This window comes from Onychostoma macrolepis, chromosome 25 (genome assembly GCF_012432095.1).
Source record: "Onychostoma macrolepis isolate SWU-2019 chromosome 25, ASM1243209v1, whole genome shotgun sequence".
In the NCBI taxonomy this organism is placed as follows: domain Eukaryota; kingdom Metazoa; phylum Chordata; class Actinopteri; order Cypriniformes; family Cyprinidae; genus Onychostoma; species Onychostoma macrolepis.
The window spans coordinates 2,685,216-2,710,264 of record NC_081179.1 but is presented as its reverse complement, the minus strand read 5'-3'; the positions used below and the strand labels follow the sequence as shown (position 1 = coordinate 2,710,264).

The 25,049-nt window shown below is 34.6% G+C and overlaps 1 protein-coding gene across 4 annotated transcripts in view; it reads left to right on the top strand.

The window, feature by feature from the left end:
* mon2 (MON2 homolog, regulator of endosome-to-Golgi trafficking) overlaps nt 1-23,943 on the top strand; it is a 37,702-nt gene extending 13,759 nt beyond the window's left edge. Inside the window, exons 9-36 of one of the 4 annotated variants that reach the window (XM_058767328.1) lie at nt 598-722; nt 1,909-2,048; nt 2,146-2,299; nt 3,522-3,727; nt 5,154-5,235; nt 5,729-5,910; nt 6,159-6,203; nt 8,298-8,410; nt 8,679-8,783; nt 9,969-10,049; nt 10,601-10,674; nt 10,836-10,926; nt 11,021-11,122; nt 13,096-13,206; nt 13,304-13,479; nt 13,692-13,854; nt 13,979-14,272; nt 14,542-14,740; nt 14,815-15,446; nt 16,647-16,790; nt 17,495-17,512; nt 18,764-18,892; nt 19,970-20,160; nt 20,242-20,302; nt 20,913-21,036; nt 21,977-22,184; nt 22,972-23,054; nt 23,255-23,943. In XM_058767328.1, coding sequence (XP_058623311.1) covers nt 598-722; nt 1,909-2,048; nt 2,146-2,299; nt 3,522-3,727; nt 5,154-5,235; nt 5,729-5,910; nt 6,159-6,203; nt 8,298-8,410; nt 8,679-8,783; nt 9,969-10,049; nt 10,601-10,674; nt 10,836-10,926; nt 11,021-11,122; nt 13,096-13,206; nt 13,304-13,479; nt 13,692-13,854; nt 13,979-14,272; nt 14,542-14,740; nt 14,815-15,446; nt 16,647-16,790; nt 17,495-17,512; nt 18,764-18,892; nt 19,970-20,160; nt 20,242-20,302; nt 20,913-21,036; nt 21,977-22,184; nt 22,972-23,054; nt 23,255-23,418 — 4,197 coding nt within the window. In that variant the 3' untranslated portion in view covers nt 23,419-23,943. The remainder of the gene's footprint in view (nt 1-597; nt 723-1,908; nt 2,049-2,145; nt 2,300-3,521; nt 3,728-5,153; nt 5,236-5,728; nt 5,911-6,158; nt 6,204-8,297; nt 8,411-8,678; nt 8,784-9,968; nt 10,050-10,600; nt 10,675-10,835; nt 10,927-11,020; nt 11,123-13,095; nt 13,207-13,303; nt 13,480-13,691; nt 13,855-13,978; nt 14,273-14,541; nt 14,741-14,814; nt 15,447-16,646; nt 16,791-17,494; nt 17,513-18,763; nt 18,893-19,969; nt 20,161-20,241; nt 20,303-20,912; nt 21,037-21,976; nt 22,185-22,971; nt 23,055-23,254) is intronic. The other 3 variants (XM_058767330.1, XM_058767329.1, XM_058767331.1) reach the window with 3 other exon arrangements.
* The last annotated feature ends 1,106 nt before the right edge of the window (nt 23,944-25,049 follow it).

The window sequence follows — 25,049 nt, the reverse complement described above, 5'->3', positions numbered from 1 at the left end:
ATTCACCTGGAGTGTCTTGCCCAAAAGTTGCTTTTTAAATATGTAAATGGCCTCTGTTATGATTTCCTACCCGGCATAATGTTCATCAGGATTGGTTGCTGAATATTAAAAAGGTGTTGTTGATATGTAAATGCAGGCAGCCATCTGTTAATGAGCTCATAACAGTGAATATTTTTGAATGTTTCATTTTCAAAAGAGCAAGAAAATAATTTTTACACATTTAATATAGTTTAATGCAACTTATTGATCCATTAAGCATGTTTTATTAGATTGTGCTGTTTTTAACTCGTTGAGAATTTTTTTTTATTCAGTTAACTCCTTTGACGAGATTTTTAACAGAGTTAAGCTGGAATGGCGTTAAACACAAACAAACAATGCATCTTACTGCATTAATTTTGATATGTTGGTGTGTTGGATTTGTTTGTGGTGCACTTCTGTGCTGGAAAACATTTTGAGATATCCAGCACTGCAGTTGCTGAAGTTGTTTGGATGCATCAGTGTGTTGTCACATCGGTGATTTCTGCATCTACAGCGCTCTCTCTGTGTGTGTGTGTGTGTGTGTGTGTGTGTGTGTGTGTGTGTGTGTGTGTGTTGTAGGTAACGGAGTGTGAGATCTTCCTGTCTCTGCTGGTGAAGTTTTTGGATGGAGAGAAGCCGCAATGGCTGAGAGCCGTGGCGGTGGAGTCTGTGCACAGACTGTGTGTTCAGCCACATTTACTGCGGTGAGCACGTGTACACACACACACACACACACACACACACACACACACACGTTTGTCTTTCTGACACGGTGAAACTTTCTTTTGACTGCTGTTATTTTTATGCAGATCTAATGATATTTTATATATCCTAACCCTAAACCCAAGCAATATTATTGTTTAAATAAAATTAAAAAAATGTTTTTGTTAATTGAAATAAAATATAATATAAATATTAGATTAAAAATGTAAAAACTAATTTATAAATGTTTAGAAAAGCTGACATGCAAAAATTATTTTTTATTTTTTATTTTTACTTCTGTTAATTTTTATGCTGATAATATTTTCAAAAACCTAAACAGTTTTCTTGTTAGTGCAAACTATGAAAAATCATTTAATTTTTGTTAATTGAAATAAAGCTGAAATAAAATATTGATATTAGATGAAAGACTTCACTGTAAAAAACTAACTGAAATAAAACGTTTAAATACTAAAACAACTAAAACTTAAACATACATTAAACCAAACAGAATAGAATAGAAATGACGACTAATAAAAATGACAAAATTGCATAACAAAATTACTAAAATATAACTAGTAAAAATGCCATTTATAACATCTAAAAACACTCTTCCTGTATACATTCACATAAATGTATTTTATTGGCTTAATAACATAAAAAGCGTTTTTTTTTTTTTTTATTAAGCCATATAATATTTACACTGTAATACAATAAATTATATCTAATACAGTCTAATCTAATGTAATATAACTATCATATAAAATATAATGAGTAACATACAATAAATGTACACATGAATATACTGCAAATAATCAGTAATATACAACCAGTTGTATAAATGAATTTAATACAATCAAATCTAAAATATAAACTGTAAAATACAATACATTTTACAAATTAATATAATATATGAATGACATACAATACATTTCTAATTGATTGAAAATATAGTTTTTAATTTTTGCTTTTAAAAATTAATTTGTTGTAATTAATGTAATTTATAAGATCTAAAAACACTCTTTAGATCACCTAAAATCTTCTGTGGAATATTTTGACCGATCTTGCGATACAAATTATATATTTTGTTGGCTTAATAATTTAAAAAGCTTGTTTTATAGCTTAATTTATCAGTTTGCCTGCAGAGATATTTTTCTTCTTCTGGAGTTCATGAAGGTATTATGTGTGCAGGTCTTTCTGTCAGTCGTACGACATGAAGCAGCACTCCACCAAAGTCTTCAGAGACATCGTCAACGCTCTGGGCTCCTTCATCCAGTCCCTCTTCATCCTCCCCAGTGCAGGAAACACCTCCTCCACCAGCACGCCTGCAGGTCACACACACACACACACACACGCTGAGATCTTCATGTTTTTGACTCATATAATGACTGATTGTCTCATGTGAAAGTCAAACTGTGTGTGTGTCAGGTGGGTCGGTGTCGGGTTCACAGGCGTCCGGTCAGGGAGGTCCAGGTGCGGCAGGAGCAGGAGGAGGTCTGATCACACAGGCCGCTTTTGAGTACCGGGGCACCTGGATCCCCCTCATGAACGTCAGCGTCCAGGGCAGTGCCAAAGCCACCTAGTGAGTGACCTACGCTTTCAGTTTTGACTGGTTTTTACTAGGGATGTGCGAGACTAGTCGACTAAATGATACTGCTGCTGCTAGTCGACATACTAGTTGTTTACATTCATTTGTTTTTGCACATTTCAAATTACTGTCATGTTAATGTTGCATTTTAAAAAACCAATAAAAGTCTAGTTGACATACTGTTCATTTACATAATTATTATTAGTTTTTTGCACATTTGTTTTATTTTTAAAAACATTAAAATTACTGTCATGTTAATGTTGCATTTCAAAAATCAATACATTATTTTCAAAAAGTCTAGGTTTTTTTTTTGCACATTTATGTTTTGCTTTAAATTTTAAAATATATATATATATATATATATATATATATATATATATATATATTTTATTTTTTGTACATTTATGTTTTTCAAAGTCTATGTTCAAATTACTCTCATGATAATATTGCATTTTAAAAATTAATACGTTATTTAGAAAAAACCACACACTTCATTTGAATTTTTTTTTTTTGCACAATTATATTTTGCTTTATATTTTTAAAAACTGTCAAATTGCTGTCGTGATAATATTGCATTTAAAAAAAAAAAAGAATACAATATTTTGAAAAAGTCTAGTTAACATACTAGTCATGTTTGCACATTTATGTTTTGCATTATAGGCTATATTTAGATTATTGTCTTGTTAATGTTACATTTAAAAAATTAATACATTATTTTGAAAAAGTCAACATATTAGGCATTTACGTTATGTTTTTTTTTTCCACGTTTTGCTTTTTTATTTGTACGTCTACAGGAAAGTTACTACCATGTTAATGTTGCATTTTAAAAATGAATACATTATTTTGAAAAAGTCTAGTTGACATTCTAGTTATTTACATCAATTTGGTTTGCTTTATATTTTTGTGTAATTTTGCTGCCTGTCATGTGAACAGATGCTTTTGATTCAATTGATTTTAATAATATGTCTATATTGGTTGACACTGATTTAGTGAACACTTAAGTTTAATGTACAATGCACATTGCATGTATATGATCTATTTTTCAGCTGCATTCAGTATGGGATTTGACTGGTTGATTAATAGATTAAATAGGCTATTTGATCGCTTATACTTGTTTTGTTTTGTTTTGACTGCTAGACTAGTTGACTAGTTTACAAATTCCGTTTAAACGGTAAATCAGTCGTGGTATGTTGGTGTAACGTGTGTTTCTTCTCAGTCTGGAGATGCTGGATAAGGTGGAGCCGCCCTCCATCCCTGAAGGTTACGCCATGTCTGTGGCCTTCAGTGCCCTGTTGGATCTGGTGAGGGGAATCACGTCTATGATCGAGAGAGAGCTCTCCAAACAGGAACAGGAAGCTGCTATGAGGGAGGAGGCGGAGCCTCTTAGTCCTCCACAGAGAGACAGCCGCCGTCAGGATCCCAGTGAGTTCATGTCGACGTCACATGTTTGTTTGTGCGCTTAAAGACATCATCTCAGAGGTCTTTGAATCTCTTAACCTGAAGTATATTTGCAGAACATCTCTTTAATAATGAGACTATGCTCTGTGCTGACCTCTGGCTGTGAGACAAAATACTGCAAAACCAGTATATTGTGACTTTATGTAAGGTGTTGCAATATATAATATAATATGTAATAAACAGTATGTGTAATGGTAACACGTTAACATGAACTAACAATGAAAAATACTTGTAAATGATTTATCAATATCAGTTAATATTTATTTCAACATTTACTAACACGTTATTAAAATCCATATGTATGTGTTAATAATAATTAATGGATGTGAGCTAACATGAACTAACACGGAACAGTTGTGTTAATACATTTTTATGACTTTTTTATTCATTTTTATTAATAATTTATACTTTTATTAACATTTAAAGATGATAATGAGTACTGTAACAAATGTATTGATAATTGTTATTTAATGTTAGTTAATGCATTAATTAACGTAAACTAACGGACTGTATTGTAGTGTTACCCGTTTAACAAATGTAATATATAATTCATAATATTAACAGAAGATACAAAACATTTTACAAATAAATCTAATCTAATATAATGCAATAATATGATATAATCAAATGTGTGTATATATATATATATATATATATATATATATATATATATATATAAACAGAAAATCCAATAAATTCAGCAAAAGATAAGTAAAATCTGATAATATATAAAAAGTAACATACAATAAATTTCACAAATTAATCCAATTCAGTCTAATCGAAAATAATATAACAATATAATATAATATAGCACAATAAATCTCACAAACCTAATATAATATTTAAACAATAATATACAATGGATTTTTACAAATGAATCTAATCTAATATAACAATATAATAAAATATATAATATAATCAGTTACAATAAATTTTACAGTTATGAAATGTATAAACAGTAACACAATAATATTTTGTGTTATTTTAGTGTGCCACTAAAGTATGACCAAGTATAAGTACAATATAAATATAAAATGTGAAAAGTTGATTCATTTGAATGATGCACATTCAATGTGTGCAAGTGGTATATTTTATACTTGAGCTATAAAAATTAAGTTCTGTCATTCAGAGAGTGCGAATGACTTTTGTGCAATATCCCATCTGGATTGACTTATAGGGAAATTACAAATTAAACAGTTATATAACAGTTCAAAGTCAGATAAAAAACAGAATCTGAGCTGAATAGCAGGACACAATCAGATACCAAATTATGTATGATATTACACAGTAAATGTTATATAAACCACACGACCCTAACCTGCTCATTATGAGTGTCAGAATCAGTGATACAGTATTTTGTCCCTGTATTGATGCCGTATGTGTTGTGCAGTGGCTCATGAGGTTTGGGAGGAGATGGTGAACGCCTGCTGGTGCGGCCTGTTGGCGGCCCTTTCACTACTGCTGGACGCCAGGTATGGGACGCTTTCTTAATACATCACTATATGCTATAATTCATATCCTAACTGTTATTGTAATAGCTAAAGCTTTATACTTGGATTACAGTTGTGACCCTGGAGCACAAAACCAGTCATAAGTCGCATGGGTAGCTAACAATTATCGATTTTTCTTTTATGCCAAAAATCATTAGGATATTACATAAATATATCTTTGATTAGTAATATGCATTGCTAAGAACTTCATTTGGACAACTTTAAAGGCAATTTTCTCAGTATTTTGATTTTTTTGCACCCTCAGATTCCAGATTTTCAAATAGCTGTTTCTCAGCCAAACCATACATCAATGCAAAGCTTATTTATTCAGCTTTGAGATGATGTATAAGTCTCAATTTTAAAAAAATTGACCCTTATGACTGGTTTTGTGGTCCATGGTCACAATGAATCTAATTAGCATATATAAATCATACCAGACTGACTGTATTGATGATATTTGCCGTGTTTGTGTCAGTACGGACGAGACGGCCACAGAAAACATCCTGAAAGCGGAGCTGTCCATGGCGTCTCTGTGTGGCCGTCTGGGTTTGGTGACGCCGCGTGACGCTTTTATTACGGCCATCTGTAAAGCGTCTCTCCCTCCTCACTACGCCCTCACCATCCTGAGCAGCAACACTGCCAACCTCTCCAATAAAGGTACGAGAGCGGTGCATGCTGATGTTCACGTCAAATACAATTTATGATAAGCAGATAAGTGGATAAACAACCAAAAATACAGTTTTGGTCAGTGATTTTAGCACTTCAAAGCAGTTTCAGCCAAAAACGAAAACTCATTGTCACCCGAAACAGTTTTGAAAGGTCAAAATCATTGAGCTCTTCTCCGATGGTGCAGCTGTGTGGATGCTAGTGCTGGATTAACAATATAAATTTCTCGTTTTTAATAGATCTTCGTTTTGATGAACCGAGATCTTTTAGTTTATGTATTTCAGGTGATGTATGAACAAAACTTCACTAAACATTATTTGTAGTCTATCTGCTAGAGATGCACCGATTGCAATTTTCTTGGCCGATTCCGATTTTGTTGTAAGTGTGACGTGCCGATACCGATACCGATTTTTGCCGATTCCGATTTTCTTTCTAAAAACTATAATTGACAGTATATACAAACAAAAATCTATACTTTTTTAATGCAACATTTTTTTTACATAATAAAACATTATTAAACAATACAAAGTTACAGATGTTCTCTCACTTAAACAACTTTCAAAATAAAGTGCTCTGTGACTAGAAAAGAGGTAGAAATAACAATTAACTGCAAGGAGCTGCTGTATATAACAAAACAGATGTCATTTCCCACTATGTTTCTTAAATTGTAATTTTTTCACTAACCTTATTAAATGTGTCATCTTTCACGTCAAATTCTTACATTGTTTCAATTCATTCAGTTAGAATAATAAGAAACTATAGAGCTGTTACCATGTTACCACAATGCATTTACACTGCAAAATTTCGAGTGCATAAAGAATTTTATAAGATTAATGTTTTAAATATCTTTTAAACATACAAATAAGAAATGTTGGGATGATAGTTTTAAATATGAAACCCAACCAGTAGGTGGCGGCAAATGATGTTTGAATGAGTGAGTCATTTAGTCCTTCATTCAACAGATTCATTCAAACGGCTAATTCATTCAGTAACGAGGCTAGTGACTACTGTCTTTATGAATGGGTTAATGAATCATTGACTCACTTGATTCGTTCAAAAACGTGGATTCATTCAGTAACGAAACACCGGGAGACACACAACGGTTCTGCTGTGGCTTTGATTGGAACTATTTTCATCTGCAAAATTTAGCAAAAACAATGTTGCGTACCTAAATTATAGATTATAAATTTCTTTAGCCTAACTTTCTATGTGCTGTTGTGCTCATTTGTTTTGATTTCTGCACGAGTCTCTCTCTCACACTCACTCAGGCTGCGCAACCCTCATCTGGCACGACATAAATACATTATCAGTCGCCGTAAGTGTGACCGTGTGAGCCGGTCATGCAGAAAATCAGCTAATTCCGGTCCCTGGCCGGTCGATCGGTGCATCTCTACCTCCTGCCATCCAATAATTACAATAAGCTCAGAAACAAAGTCTCAGTTTTCAAATTCTGTCAAAATGGAAAAAGTTGACGTAAAACAGCCTTATGTGCAATTTCAATTCTTACATGGAACTCATTTGATTAATTGAATTAATTGATATCATTGACCTGCATCATATTTGCCAAATGAAATCAAATACTTGTTTCTTACTGATTTTGGGTTGCCGATTCCAGAAATAGTGCTTGTTTTGCTCAAGCATGTCACACTTTTTGCATTTTGTAGCATTTTTTGCTTTTGACAACCATTTTTAAGGTGATAAAGTCTTGTATTCTCCTTTAATCAGCAGAAAAACTGCCTCAAAGACATCTGAACCAGATTACTATTTGTTCAATCCTCGGCCCATTTTCACATGCATTTCACATTATTTTATGCCTAATCCTGATTTCAAGGTTAAAATTATGGCCGGTGATAGAAGAAAATGCAAATATAATCCAGATGTTTTCTGCTGCATCTGTGGGTGTTTTACTCTTTCCAACAGAAGATAGCAAAATAAAAAAATGTATATTTCTGTTTTTGTAAAGTTCTTTGACATTATTGGAGTATTTAAACATTTTTCCACAGATTGTAAATTAATGCAGATTGCATTAAAGCTGATACATATACACAAGTGGACAAATCTTCATTCATATTACGTAAAAAATAAATAAAAATAAAAAAAGAACTACATTGTGGAAAGTTTTTTAAAATATTTTTGAACTAAGCATAATTTTTTATTTTTTTTTGTAAATCAGCTGTTTTTATTTATTTATTTAACTTTTTAATGCAGGGCTGTTATTAAATAAACTTTATTTTCAGTCTGGTTTTCGTCTAAATGGAAAATATTTCGTGATTCAGTAAAAAATTCATTTCGGTGCATCACTGGCCTCAAGCTTTAGGACCTTTGTGTGTGTAAGTGTATGTAGTTTAATGTGTGTGTGTGTGTGTGTGTGTGTGTAGTGTACTCTATCCAGGGTCAGAGTGTGCAGATCGTCAGTCCGTCCAGTGAGTCTCACCAGCAGGTGGTAGCAGTGGGTCAGCCGCTCACCACACAGCCGCAGGGCACCGTAGTGGTAAATCACACACGTCTACCTTGCTATCGAAAACATCACAGATTTCTGCTGCTTTTATATGATGTTAATTATGGCAGAGTGCAACAGCACTTCAGACGACAAGAGATTTAGTCCTAATAAAGGCAAACAGACACCTAATTATGACTACAGAGTAACTCAAGCTACTCTTGAGTTGTTGACTTCATTTCTAAAGCAGTTTCAAGTGCAGCTGAATATTTTTCCAGGTTAATTCCAAGGGCTTTTCTTTCTCTCTCTGTCTGTGAATCAGCTCACAGCGAAGAACATTCAGTGCATGCGGACGCTGCTGAATTTGGCTCATTGTCACGGTGCTTATCTGGGAACTTCATGGCAGCTGGTTTTAGCCACGCTACAGGTACAGGAACACGCTTTAATCTCCACAACATACACACTTTATCTGTCTGTCTTTATCTTATCTTGTTCCGGACCAGGTTTTACCAGTAACTGACCGATAAGATGCACGATAAGGAAATATATGTTTGATCATTGTATAGGGATTTTATTCCACATTTATATAGATTTCTGTATTTTCCAACGTACAACCCATGTGAATTACAAAATGCAAACTGCAAAACATTGAGTATTTAAATTTATTCATGCATTTTATGCATAAATGGGGAGGTTTTCCTTCTTTTTCTTTTGTCATTTTGCTGATGACATGCCTGACTGAAAATCTAATACAATCTAATCTAATCTAATATCATTATAATCAGTAACATACAATATATTTTATAAATAAATATAATACATAATAATAATATTTTAATATAGTATATAATAATACTTTTTCTTTTTAAACAGTGATATATACAGTTTATAAATACTTAAATATAATAAATATACAATACATTTTACAAATAAATATAATTTGTAAACGGTAACACGCTTTGCAATACATTTTGCTAATACATAAAATATATAAACAGCAATATACAATACACTTTACAAATAATATATATTATTTGTATAATATTGTAATATATATATATATATACAAATAATATATGCATATATATATATATATATACACAAATAATATATGCATATATATATATATATATATATATATATATATATATATATATATATACACACAAATAATATATGCATATATATATATATAAAATCAAATATATTTAAACTGTAAAATACTATAAAAAAGTATAATACTATAAATTTTACTAAAATACAATGTAATATATAAACAATAATATACAAAACAATTTGAAAATAAATTTAACATATAAATAGTAATATAGAATACATTTTACAAATTAATATAACATAGTATATGATTTAATGTTTGAAAGACAGAAATAAATATTAGTATTGTAGTTTTACCTTTGCTCTGTAAAAGTATTATTATTATTATTAATAAATACCTTTTTTATTTTACAGTACAATATTCATATATAATTACATATTATACAGTGTAATAGTAATATATTTCCTTATTAAAGAATGAGAGGTTAATTTTTTCTTTTTTGCCTGATTATGTGTATTTGGCATTCACTAATTTTGATCTCTTCTTCTCTATAAGCATCTGGTGTGGATTCTGGGTCTGAAACCGGCTGTTGGTGGAGTTCTGAAACCCGGGCGGGCTGTGGAGGGTCCAAGCACGGTAAAAAACACTGATATCAGCCCTGTTCAAAACCCAGTGAGCTGTCTACCTAGAAAGCATTTTGAGCATCACAGGCACTTTTTGAGACAGCAGTGTTTATGTGCACCATGGGCACGTTGCAAGACGACAGGGTTTATTTGAGGGATGTAATAAGACTTGACTGTATTATTTTTGTACATCAGGGATTCTCTTAAGTCAGCAGCATTTTTAGGCATCATAGATGGTTTCCAAGTCACCAGCATTTTTGTCTCGTAGGAAACACTTTTTTTACATAAAGATATTGCTCACTAATGCTACAAATAGTTTTTTAGGTCTTGTCTTGAAACAAGTCTGTTGCCAAAAATGTGGTCTAGATATACAACTTACTAGGACTCCTCATAAATGTTTACATTTATGCATTTAGGAGACTGTTTTATCCAAAGTGACTTACAAAAGAGGAACAAAAGCAATATTCGTAATATACAATACTTGGTTTATTAGACTAGGAAGCAAGCAAGAGGAGACTAAGTGTTTATGACTTTATAATGGTGTTTATTTCTTTCCTGTTGCAGGTTTTGACCACAGCTGTGATGACCGATTTACCCGTCATATCAAATATCCTTTCCAGACTCTTTGAAAGCTCACAGTAAGAATCCGCCAACATCAGAATAGAAATAATTCAGTTGACTTGATTTACTTAGTATCAAATCAGTTTTAAAGAGTGCTACTGTTTAGTTAAATTATAACAGTCACGTGTTCCTGTAGATCAGTTGTAGAATTACATGGTGTGTGTGTGTGTGATTGTAGATACCTGGACGATGTCTCTCTGCATCACCTGATAAACGCTCTGTGCTCGTTATCCATGGAGGCCATGGAAATGGCTTACGGAAACAACAAGGTGCGTTCAGATGCTAAAGCTAATTACAGATGAATTTAATCAAAACATAATCATTCAGCTCTCATCTGTCTATTTCTCTTATCTCTGTGGTTAGGAGCCATCTCTGTTTGCGGTGGCCAAACTGTTAGAGACCGGACTGGTCAATATGGACCGGATCGAGATTCTCTGGAGGCCGCTGACGGCTCATTTACTGGAGGTGAGTCCAGAGGCCAAATCCACACCAACAACGCAGTTTCTGCTTTTGAAACAAATTTATTTGCTTGTTTGTTTAGACTGTTAGTCTTCAAGGCGTATTTGCTTTTTTCTTTGTTTATTTATAATGTATATACAATTTAGTGTTTTATTTATTTTTTATTTATATGTATTTCTTTATATATGTACTGATTAGTGTTGAAGTCATCTTTGTTTATTTTTATTTATATTTTATAATGCATTTATGTTATTAATGTTATGTATTATGTATATATAATTTCTTTATTTAAATTATTTTTATTTATTAGATTTTTTATTTACTATGCATTTATATGTATTTATTTATACTGTTTTATACTGTTAGTATATTTATATATACTCATTTTGAAGCCACCTTTGTCCATTTTGTTTTATTTATAATTTATATTTATTTATCAAGGATGTATTGTTTATGTACATTTATTTATTAATTATGGATATATAACGGTGTATATTTATTTTGCATATATAAATACAAACACATGCATGTATATGTTTAAGAAAAATATGTTATGTTTATATATTAAATATATTTATATATAAAATAAAATATAATAATATAAATATATTTAAATGTATATAAATGTAAATATTTTCAAAATATATACTGTATGTGTGTGTGTTTATATATACATAAATAAACACAGTACACATACATATATTATGTAAACAAAAACTTTTATTTTGGATGCAATTTGGATGCGTATTTATTATATATATATGTTTGTCCATTGGTTTTATTGATATTTTACACAGTTTAACATTAATCTTTCTGTGTGCTTCAGCTCTAATCATTAGTAATATTGCTTCAGGGTCTTGAAATATTACTAATATTACTAAAACAAATATTGCTAATAACTGTACAACTAATTAACAATAAATAAATATTGTAATGAGATGAGCCCTATTCTGAGATGTTAATATTTAATACTTGGCAGGCCCCTCTGATCTTTCTGGTCTTTACTCGCTGTCCTTGTCTGCTGTACTCACACTTCTTCTGTAGTTGTGTAAATGCTAAAGCACAATTCATGTCCTCATGTTGTCTTATTCCGTCTTTTTTTCCTCCTCTGTCTCTTGCGACATGTCTGTTTTGTAGAAGGTAAGTGCTGAACTTTCTTTTTCAATTCAGATATCCTGCTCTCTAAAGAGTGACTCTTCTTTTTTAAATCGATCTGTCATTCGCCACCCTTTATGAAGCTCAATGTTTTCAGGAATGAATCAGCCTCCTGTTGCTGTGCTAATCAGATGTTGTTTTCAAGCTGATCTCGATTGTCACACTTAAGTTTCTTTCACATGACCTCCGCATGAAAAGCAGATCACAGAACAGCTATTCTATAAGATAATTACTCTCTGAATGTTATTTCATATCTTCAGCTGTGTGTTGTACAGCTTGGAGTCAAAGTTTAAATGGTTGGGTTAGGGTCAGGTTTAGTTGACTAGTTTAATGCGAATAATGTGAAAGGACCTTTCTGACGGTGATGACCACATTATTTTGAGATTATTTAATCATCTGCTTTGCCACAAAACCTTCACTTTTACATTCATAAAACACGCCAATCTGTGATCCACACAATTAAGATCCAATAAGCAATGTTTCCTCTTGTGATCTACATTTTTTTTATATACGGTAATTAAAGAATATTTTGCAAATCAGTCTTTTTATATTTTGTGTAATTTGTGTGCATGCTTTATTTGTATAATGATTTATTTTTATGAACAATATATTGCTTTGCTCTTTTTTTTTTTTATTGATGTTATTTTGTCCATCCATGTGTCTTCACCCTCCTTTTGCAATATTTGATTTGTCTTTATGAGATTCACCCATTAATGAAATCAGCAACAACACAAAGTCGCTCAAGAATGTGTCATATTTCACCACAAAATCGAAAGAAAATATTGAAAAAGAACATGAAGCTTATTGTGCAATTATCTCGTCAGGTCTGTCAGCATCCTAACGCTCGAATGAGGGAGTGGGGCGCAGAGGCCATCACCTCGCTGATCAAAGCTGGACTCTCCTTCAAACACGAGCCACCGCTGTCCCAGAACCAGGTAGAAATTAATTTGGATGATCGGAAATCAGTGCTACTTCAGAGTTTGACTTGGGTTATTGATTGGACATCTTTAACCAATCCCCTGTTCTCCTCAGAGGTTGCAGCTGTTGCTTCTGAACCCTCTGAAGGAGCTCTCCAACGTCCTTCATGCCGATATCCGACAGAAACAGCTGGAGTGTGTCCTACAGATCCTACAGAACCAGGGAGACAGTCTCGGACCGGGATGGCCTCTGGTGCTGGGGGTCATTGGAGCGATCCGCAATGACCAGGGGTGAGACACACTGCCTGACCTTGCAGAAAATACCATCTTAGACAAGCAAGAATTTCCATTTTGGTCCAGGCTGGCTTATGCGAATTAGTGTTGCTTAGTCAACCTGCATGGTTCTTCTTATGAGGCTGGTTGACCAAGGAAGTCAAGATTTCGATCTGAAGTGTGGCTCTTGGAGTGTCGCATTTGTATCTAATATACCTTTTGTTCTACAGTGAATCCCTCATACGAACAGCCTTCCAGTGCCTGCAGTTGGTGGTGACCGACTTCCTACCCACAATGCCTTGCATGTGCCTCCAAATTGTGGTGGATGTAGCCGGCAGCTTTGGGCTCCAGAACCAGGAGCTGAACATCAGCCTGACGTCTATTGGCTTGCTGGTGAGGAGTACTGCTTATGTTGCTTGTAAAGACTCTTTAGCCTTACCTTGAAGGTGTTGAGTGTTCCTTTGGGATAGTTGAGTTGACTGAGTTGATGACCAAGAGTTTTCTTCTTCCCCTGCAGTGGAACATCTCAGACTACTTCTTCCAAAGGGGAGAAGCAATTACAGAGGAGCTGGAGCGGGAGGAAGCCGTTCTCTTGAAACAGGCCCAAGATAAAGGTGAACCTCTGAACCGACCCTTCCACCCTGCGCCACCCTTTGACTGCCTGTGGTTGTGCCTGTATGCCAAGCTGGGTGAGTTGTGTGTGGACCCACGGCCGGCTGTGAGGAAAAGTGCCGGCCAGACAATGTTCTCCACCATTGCTGCTCACGGAACGCTGCTTCAACCACCAACCTGGAACATCGTGGTTTGGAAGGTACTGGATCAGATTTGACTAGGGACCAAATTAAATCCACTTCCAGTTAAAATTGCTTTGTTGGGTCAGACTTAACCGGAGACTGAATTAAACCCAGTTCTAGTTAAAGTTGCTTTGTTAGGTCAAACTTAACCGGAGACTGAATTAAATCCACTTCTAGTTAAAATTGCTTTGTTAGGTCAGACTTAACCGGAGACTGAATTAAATCCAGTTCTAGTTCAAATTCCTTTGTTATTGTTGCTAATAACCAAACCTCATTGCTCACGCAGGTTCTCTTTCATCTGCTGGACTGTGTAAGGAAGTCCTCCACCACGGCCGACAAGGAAAAGATCGAATCCGGAGGTGGAAACATCCTCATCCACCACTCACGCGACACAGCAGAGAAACAGTGGGCGGAAACATGGGTCCTGACGCTCGCGGGCGTAGCTCGGATCTTCAACACCAGGAGATACCTGCTTCAGCAGCTGGGTAAGCATTGAGACATGTGGTTCTCAAAGATGTATCTCAGAATTTGATTCTAAAAGTTATGTTCTTGCTTGCAGGTGACTTTTTCAAGGCTTGGGAGGTTCTGTTGGACCACATTCAGTCTGCTGCACTCAGCAAGAACAATGAAGTTTCCCTCGCTGCCCTCAAGAGCTTCCAGGAGATCCTCCAGCTAGTCACGCCCATTAAAGACACAGATAAACCTGACGCTCTCGCTATGGACGTTCCTCCTGTCCTTATGGAGTCTCTACAAGGTTCTGGGCCAGGAAGACCCCTAGTCCGATCCGATTCCCTCGCTGAGCGATTAGCCCAGCGCTACGGTGCCCAACATTCACTTCCACCCCCTGGAGAGGAGCTGGACGATTCGGCCCTCTGGTGGTCAGCGTGGAACACTTGGTACCGGATAGGAACCGAGTGCACGCGACCCCCTAGTGGTGGAACAGATAAACTAGTGTTTGTACCCAGTCAGCCTTTCTTGACGGCGCTAATACAGATTTTTCCAGCATTGTACCAGCACATCGCAGGAGGGTTCAGCATGGAGGATCTCAAGAAGCTGGGGGTGATTCTGCATGGAGCCGTGTCGGTACCCATAAGCTCAGACTCCTCGCCTTTCATCTTGCCCTCCTACACGGAAGCGGTTCTCACCAGCCTGCAGGAAGCGGTCCTGACTGCCCTTGATGTCCTGCAGAAGGTAGAACACCTTCAGAATTTGGTTAAAGGGTTAGTTCACCCAAAAATGAAAATTAGTCCATGTTTTACTCACCCTCAAGGCATCCTATGACTTTCTTCTTTCAGACGAATCCAATCAGAGTTATATTAAAAATAGTCCTGGCTCTTCCAAGTATTAGAATGGGAGTAGGCAGGTGTTTTTGTTCAAAAGCCCAAAAGTAGTCAAATAAAACGCATCCATCCATTTTAAAATGTGCCTCACATGGCTGCGGGGGTGAATAAAGGCCTCCTGTAGCAAATCGATGCATTTTTGTATGAAAAATATCCATATTTAAAACGATATAAACGGCGGAAAGGACTCGCGAAAACCAACGTTTGTTTACAGGAGCAAAGGAAGCAAAGTTTCCTTACTTTACCAAAGGAAAACCAGTCTCCTCTGGGCTTATATCAAAATCCTCTGACATTTTTCTTCACAAATCCTCATTTTGTGCTTCTAATTCGTGACTGGCGTTTTGTTTTGTTCTCTCTCCGTCGCGTGGTGTTTATAACGTTTTAAATATGGATATTTGTCTTACAAAAATGCATGGATTCGCTTCAGGAAGCCTTTATTCACCCCAGAGCCGTGTGAGGCACGTTTTATTACGGATGTGCGCGCTTTATTTGACTACTTTTGGACTGTTAAACAAAAACACCCTCCTACTCCCATTCTAAGAGCCTTATATTAATTTTTAATATAACTCTGTTTGGATTCGTCTGAAAGAAGACATGTACACCTAGGATGACTTGAGGGTGAGTAAAACGTGGGCTAATTTTCATTTTTGGGTGAACTAACCTTTTAATGAAGTGTTATGTTTTTAAGTGGACCGTCAAGAGTTTTTTTTTGGTTGCAGTATTTGTGGTTGTTTTCACACTTGGATGATTCTGTTGTGTGATTTGCCCCTGTGGGCCGGAATATTTGCATTATTAATGCAAGTACCAAACAAGCACTAATCATCCATTCAGTCCCATTCCTAGTATTTCCACCAACCAATCAAACAAACCAAACTCTGATGACAAGTGGACTTGTGTCTACACCAAAACACAATTTGTGTTTTTGATTGTGATTTTTTTGATTTATTACACATCTGTTATATTAACTAAATCAGGTGATTGTGATTTGAGATTCTTTGCAGACTCTTCATCTTTTTGGATGTTTGAATGAGATTGTATGTCATTGTTCTAGGCAATTTGTGTGGGTTCGGAGAATCTCCAGGTGATGTATCCCGCCATCTTTGAGCAGCTTCTGCTGTTCGTGGAGTTCTCCTGTAAACCTCCTCAGTATGGAAAGATGGAGACCAAACATGTGGCCAATGCCAAATACAACCAGGTGAGTCTCTGTCCTGTTTCCACCTCACGTGGTCTTCACTTTTTCCATCTGTTTTCAAGATGGTGGATCTGCTTTTGTTCTGTTTGTTTTATGACTCACCATACACACACTTATCATCATCATAAAACATTCATTTCTGTGTCCGTTTCTAAATGTGATGATCTATCTTCTGCTTTTTTGAAGTCTATGCTCTTTTGCTGTGTTTAAAGTTGTGTCTTTATGGCGTTGTCTTTTTTCCTCAGTTTTTATGTGGTTCTAAGACCATTTAATATATATTTTGGGACAATGGATAATGGTTTCAGTGGCTTTGTTTAGAAAATATTTGATTTAGTTTTCTTCGCTTGGTGTTTTTATGTTCTTTCAGTTGTGCATTGTGCTTCTTTTAGTCATGTTTGAGTACTTTGGACCATGTCGTTACTTTTAAAAAGTTTTAATCACACACATTTTAAACTAGATGTGGATCAGTTTACTAGTTATAATTATAAACTGGTTGAAATGTGAAATATTGAAATGCTATCCCATCTTTTAAGTTAGGTGCAAAGTATGTTTAAACATGACTTTCAAACCAAACGTTTGTTTGTCTTTGTTGTCATCGTTGAAAGTAGTTTCATTAGTGTGTTGTGCGGTTGTGATCAGCAGTGGTAGTAAACATTTGTCTGATCTTCTCTTGTTCTGTTTTTGTACCTCATACGGATCCACTTTAGATCCAACTGTTTGCACCGGTGAGTTCTTCCTCCCTCCCGCTGTCTTCCTCTATATCTCTGTCTCTCGTTTTCTCTTCGTTTTTCCCTTCGGCTAATTTCAGCTCCATTTAACTGCTCTGTAAGACAAACTTCGCTCTTTCATACTGTTATAACATTTGTTTTTCACCATTCATTTCCGTCAGCCTCATTTGTTCATTAATTCTAACAACTGCCAAAATAAACTTGGACAAATTAATAGTTATTTTATGACATTTCTTAGAGCCGTGTGGTGAAAAGTTTTAATTTCATGCCAATTTTTCAAACTCTCTAACGTCACCAACAGTTTTTTTTTTTTTTTTAAATACTTTTTAACTTTTGAATTGTATGGTCAATAAACAAAGACTATGTTTCTGAATAGCATACTACCATACTACCCTTACTTACAGTATGTAGTATGTATACTGAGCATAGTATGCCAATTTTCTATATACATAGCATATTTCAGTGACCTACTACATTTATCATAGTGTACTGTTAAAAAAAACTACATGAAATACAGTATCCCACAATGCAATGTGCTTGACCTATCCTTCCATTTCCAATGTAATGTGTAAAAATTAGTATGACATGACTTTTTGTGGTTTGGTGACAGCTGTTCAAATTGCACATATCATCCAAAAAATGTAATTAAACAATTTAGTGTACAATATATTTTAAAAAAATTTAAAGGTACAATTTTTTTTTTTTATCCCCCCAATATTTTTACAATTGCCTTTGGTGCCACTTTACCTTTAAATAATGCTGAATCTAAAGCCTCTGAACTACTTTTGCTCAAATTGGCATCAGGGCTGATATAAACAAATCTACTCACCGTTGTGTATCAGTGTTGTGCTTGGCCTGTAGTTGCTGCTTTTCATCTAATATTATGGTCCGTGTCAGAGTAACGTGGAACTTGTTGAAATTTGACACAAATGTTATTAGTGTTGAAGTGGAAATCTGTAGGGACTGTATTTCCAGTCATCTGCTGCATTTAGTCCAGTCCTGTTGCTCCTTTTACAGATAGTAGGGATAATACGATAAAAATGTGATTTTTATTTTTGGTTTGAACTAAGAGCCGATGTGGAGACTGGCCGTGGAGATTTAGTGTTTGTGTGTTGATTATTCACAGTCCTTCTCTGATACTCTGGCATTTGTCATTGAGGCTAAGGAGGAGACATTTGTTCGTTTAATAATGCATTGTTTTTTATATTCAGTGTCTTTATTTTGTTTTTCTTTTCTGTCTGTGTCCAGGCGGAGTGGGTGGCCTTAAACTATGTGCCGTTTGCGGAGAGATCTTTGGAGGTGGTGGTTGATCTATATCATAAAACTGCCTGTCACAAAGCTGTTATCAACGAGAAAGTCCTACAAAACATCATCAAGGTACAAAGCATGTTTATAAAACTGACCTCAACAAATATAATTGATTTTTCTGGTATGTTGTGAACAGTTCTGGGTAGTAACTGATTATATGTAATCTGGATTATGTGATCAGATTCCAAACATTAAGTACTTAAAATGCTCATAATCAGATTACAGTTACTTTTTTAATACATATCATTCACACAAAGGCTGTAAACTATTCATAATTGATTCATTCATCTTTCAAATTTTCCTTTTAGTTATTTTATTCTTTCAAATTTTCTTTTCTAAATGAACCTACCACTTATATACATGAGACTAATAATTATGCAAGTTACTATGCGCTGCCAATGCATAACTATGAAATACTGTCTTCATCATATCCAGTGACGTTCACTATTTATTAATACTACAGGTCTGGACCAAAATATATCAAACCTGGAAGACTTTGACCATGTAATGCCACAGTTTCATGTTTATTAATGCAATTGAGGGATTCCCAAGGTTTTGTCATTTTTATGATTACATTAATTTTTAGCTTTTCATGAAAACCCTACAGTTTTTTTCATGAGCCACAGTTTGAGAAACCCTGCTGTACTGTAATGTTTAATGCATTTCATGATATTGTTAACAAAGAATGAAATGTATTGTCTGTCTTTCTCTCTTTTTTTTATCAGTATGGAACAGTAATCATATTCATAAGTAATCAAAAAGTAGTCAGACTACATTACCTAATATGTGTAATCCAGATTGTGTTACTAACTACAATCAGTGTTGCCAAGTCTGCGGTTTTCCGTAATGTGATTTTTACAGGGGAACCTCCCTCAAAACACTTTTGGGCTAGATTTGAGTAGCAATTGGGCGGGTTTTGTTGTGAAAACCTGGCAACCCTGACTACAATTTTCGTCATGTAATTTGTAATCAGTAATGGACCGCAAGTTTGTAAGTTATCTACCCAGCACTGGTTGTGAATTAGTAGTTTTGTTAGATATGATGCCTTCTCAATAGCATTTCCGGGCATCTTAGCCTCCATAGGTTACAGGCTTATCTGTGCGGGTTTAAAAGCAGAATCAATCCTCTCTGTTTCTCTGTATTTAGACTCTGAGGATTCCTCTGGGTCTGAAGTACGCCTGTCCTGCTGAGAGCACCTGGAAACTGGCCGTCTCCTCTCTGCTCAAAGTGCTTTCCATTGGACTCCCTGTTGCCCGGCAACAAGCATCCTCAGGCAAATTTGACACGATGTGGCCGGAGCTGGCGAATGCCTTTGAAAACTTCCTGTTTACCAAAAGGTGTCCAACCTATCATGATATATTAAAAGAAAACAGTGATTTCAGATCCATTCTTACTCATTTTCCTCTTGTATCCCACAGCACACCTCCAGATAATCTGTCCATACAAGAGTTCCAGAGGAATGAAGCTATAGATGTCGAGGTAATTTCATCTGACAGTAGATCCACACAGCCAAATTTGAAACGAACATATAATTCCAGAGCTGGAATTCCAAAAGGATTTTTAATAAACTCTGTTTAAGCTAGATTTATTATTATTATTTTTATTATTATTATTATTATTATTATTATTATTACGACTTATATCAATTAGTGGCAGGCCAATATATCTGTGAGACTGATATTTGGACATTTTATGATGAGATATTTTGATAATGATACATTATTTAAAAAAAAAAAACAATTAAAAATGTGTTTGTGTATGTGTATATATACACATAAAACAATAAAAAAATATAAATAGAAATTTTATAGAAAATGAAAACATGTTAACTATATTGTATACATTATATTAAATATATAATATATAATGTATTAAAATATAATAATAATAATATATTTTAAAATATATTTATACAATAAACTACTACTGTAACTATTTGTTATGTATAATAATAATATATTATGTATATTATATTAATAATATGATCATATTAAAACATTTTTGTATATTTTATTTGACTATCTTTAATATATTATATTTATATTGAATATATAAAATATATTTTAAATATATTGTTTTTCCCCTCTAGGTGGTGCAGTTGATCAGCACAGAGATTTTACCATTTGCCAATTTCATACCCAAAGAGTTCGTAGGTCGAATCATGAGCATGCTCAATAAAGGATCGATTCACTCCCAGTCATCATCGTTCACAGGTACGGAGTGAAAACACAACCATTTTCATCTGATTCATGATGTGAAAACTGTTCCTAAAGCAATAGTTGATTTAAAAAATGAAGATTTTGTCATGTACACACTCGAAAGATGATATTAGACCAAATATGACCCTGGAGCTCATAAGCAGCACAGGTATATTTGTAGCAATAGTCAACAATACATTGTATGGGTCAAAATTATTGTTTTTTTCTTTTACGCCAAAAATCATTAGGATATTAAGTAAAGATCATGTTCCATGAAGATATTTTGTAAATTTCCTACTGTAAATATATAAAAACTTCATTTTTGATTAGTAATATGCAGATTTTTTTTTTGCTTCCAAGGATTCTAGATTTTCATACATTTGTATCTCAGCCAAATATTGTCCAAACCATACATCAATGGAAAGCTTATTTATTCAGCTTTCAGATGATGTATGGATGTCAATTTAAAAAAATTGACCCTTATGACTGGTTTTGTGCTCCAGGGTCACAAATGTTCTTGCATAGAAGTACCAGTCAAGTTCTTCCACACTGACTAAATCAATCATTTCTTTTTGAACCTTGCCTTATACACAGAGGCATTGTCATGTTAGAATAGAAAAGGGTCCTGTCCAAACTGTTGCTTTAAAATTAGAAGCACACAATTCCCTAAAATATCATTATATGCTTAAACATTAAGATTTGTACTCGTGGAAATTACTAAAGTAGTCAAACCTATTCATTAGAAGGGGGTGACCCAATACTTTTGGCAATATAGTGTATCATTAAAGTGATCCATTAGACTTAGGCGATATATATACTCCATTACTTCTGAAGTCACATGAAAGCTTTCAGTGGGGAACAGAATGAGATTAATGGCATTAAATAGAGAATACCTCTGGTCAGAAACAAGGATTGTAGTATGAAGACCCTAACGGTCCCCTCTCATCCCGTGCAGAGGCTGAAATGGACATCCGGATGCGGGAGGAGTTCTCTAAGGTGTGCTTTGAGACGCTCCTGCAGTTCTCCTTCAGTAATAAAGTGTCGACGCCGCAGGAGGGCTACATCTCCCGTATGGCGCTGTCAGTGCTGCTGCAGAGGGCGCAGGACGTGCTCCGGCGATACGTGGAGGACGAGAGACTCAGTGGACGCTGCCCGCTGCCCAGGTCTGCTAACCTCAACAGCTCCCCCACAAAAATTTTTATTAGAAATTATTTTTGCATAAAGTACTTTTTTTTTTTTTTAATAAAGGACTCTTTATTTCTACCTTTTTCAGTAATATTTACACTTTGCATTAAGGAAGTTTTGTAATTTAATGCACGATTCCCTGTTCATTAGGGCCAAATGACATTGTATGATTAAAACGTGCATTTTCTCTAAAGCTGCTTTGAAAAAAAACTGTATTGTGAAAAGCACTTTAAAAATAAATGTGAATTGAAATTGAACTGAATAAAGAAAGATATCAAAATATATATAATTAATTAAATAATTACTCATTTAAAAATGTATATACATTTTTGCAATAATTTGAGGAGGAAATGTGTTTAAGTGTCATGTTTTTTTTTTTTTTTAAGTGTATAATTAAATATAATTAATATTTCTAAAGATAGACTTTATTATGCAAAATACAATTTCTTTCTTTTGGGGGGATGGATATGAGCTGGACACCAAATTCACTTTCACTCTGTTGCTGGTTGCTAAACAGACTTTTTGCAAAAATTATATATGTATATATATATATATTAATTGCAGTATTAATAAAGATCTAAAGATAAGCTTCAATAGTTTTTTGCAAAATATAATTTTTTATTTTTGGGAATGAAATATGAGCTGGACATATTCACTGAATTCGCTTTCACTGTATTTTCTGTCTGTTTCTAAGTTGACGTTACTAACTAAACTGCACAGCACTTGATTCTAAGTGTTTCTCACCATGTCTTTTTTACCTTCAAGGCAACAAGTGACTGAGATCATCTTTGTGTTAAAAGCCATCAGCACTCTCATGGATTCCTTGAAAAAGACTCAACCAGAGAACGGTGAGACGGGGTTGTCCTTCAACATTTTGATTATTTGAAATCAGCCATAACAAACTTCTACATGAAATATAAACATGAAAACATATTGCTGGAAGGGCTAAGTATTCTATTGCCTATCTAGACAGCACTTTGAAGCCTCATAGGCAGGCTCCAGGTTTTTGCTCATTTCTCTCTTCTTCCTCTTCCTGTCCGGGCGTCAGTGGACGGGAACGTGTGGGCTCAGGTGATCGCGCTGTACCCGACGCTGGTGGAGTGCATCACCTGCTCGTCTCCTGAAGTAAGCTCCGCCCTCAAAGACGCCCTGGGACCCTTCAAAGACTTCATGCAACCACCCGTCTCCAAAGTGCAGAACGGCGAATCGTGACTGAACGTTTTTATTCCACCGCAAACATGAATGTGACTGTTTCATACGCCGCGCGCGAGGACGATTCACCCCCATCGTCATGGCAAACGTCATGGTAACTGTTGATTGACAGCTCCAAATCCCATCGTTCAAAGCTTCTTCTAATATGAGCTGACGGTAGACTCTGATTGGCCGACTTTAACGATGTATTAACTGCTATGTTAAATTTGCAGTGTTTGTTGTTTTTATGGGTTTTTGGTTTTTTCCCCCCTTTGGAGTTAATGTACAGTGTTTGGTGATAGTGTTAAAGATGTAATTAAGAATTACGTATTTGGATTGAAAATCAAATCCAAAAATCATTTAAAAAGAAAGAACGAAAAATCATAATAAATACATGAAGGATGGTCTTTTTTTGTGAAATTTTCTCAACAGCAATGAGTTTTATGCAAGATCTTACTGTAACATTCCATGTCATCTTTAGTCGCATTGAGAAGGGTCGAACCCGGTGTGTGTACAATAATAAATGGTACAGTTCTATGAACATCAAATGTTTCGCTCATCTGGTTATTCATGAAACATACTTCACTTCCAGTAGCGCAGGTCAGTAGTTCATGTAGATTCAAAAATTACTTTATGAAAAACATCGTTTGAATGTACATGAAGCATTAAATAAGTAAATTTTAATATACAGTCAGGCAGTAATTATCTCAGAATAACTGCGACCTGACATGGTGACAATTTTGAGTGTGTATATATATATATATATATATATATATATATATCTCCAAATAATTCACTTGGATATGTTTTACAGCAAAATACAGTTGGATTCTCATTCTTTTGAAATGTCTCGTTGGCATGTTTTTGGACAGCCATTTCGCCTCAGCACGACTGAAGGAACGTTGCATTGACCAATCAGCATCCAGGACGAGAACTAATCATATTATGTAGTATTTGTACTGAGTTTTGATTTTATTATCAAAAATAAGATTGTATAAAACTCGTAATTTGCAACTTGACGCAATATCTAAGAATAAGGTGAGACGTCCCTTTATTTTACAGCACCTTCAAAACAACCAACAAATACACTGCAAAAGCCCGAACAATTTAGCCTGCTGACAATCGTATGAATGTGATTAGCTTCACCAGTAGAGGGCGCTGAGAGCTATACTGATTATTACTTGGTTGCCTCGCTATACGGCGAGCTTGGACGAGAGCAGAGCGCTATTATCATCAGATATCAAAAAAGAACCTAAAAAATAATAAACTAATCAATTACACTTGCACATTTATATTTGCATAAAGCGCGCATACTTTGTGGTCAAAATGAGCCTAAAATGCAAAATAATGAGCATGATTATTAGGGATAGAAAAGATCCATTTCCAAAAGCATAAACATAAAATTTGAAAAGTTGTAATTATTGTACTCACAGTTGTGAAAAATACAGTACATTAAAACAGTAACATATTTGTTAAATAGTTTTATTGTATGTTCTTATATTTATCGTTTTATTTTTAATGAGTTTTTGTAAAGCCATAATTTTGTTATAATACTACTGTTTTGATATGTTTGCTATTTGCAATAGTTACTATTTTTCATAGTGTGATTAAGATTGATCCTCAAACATCACTGTAATTATCAGTTGTCATAC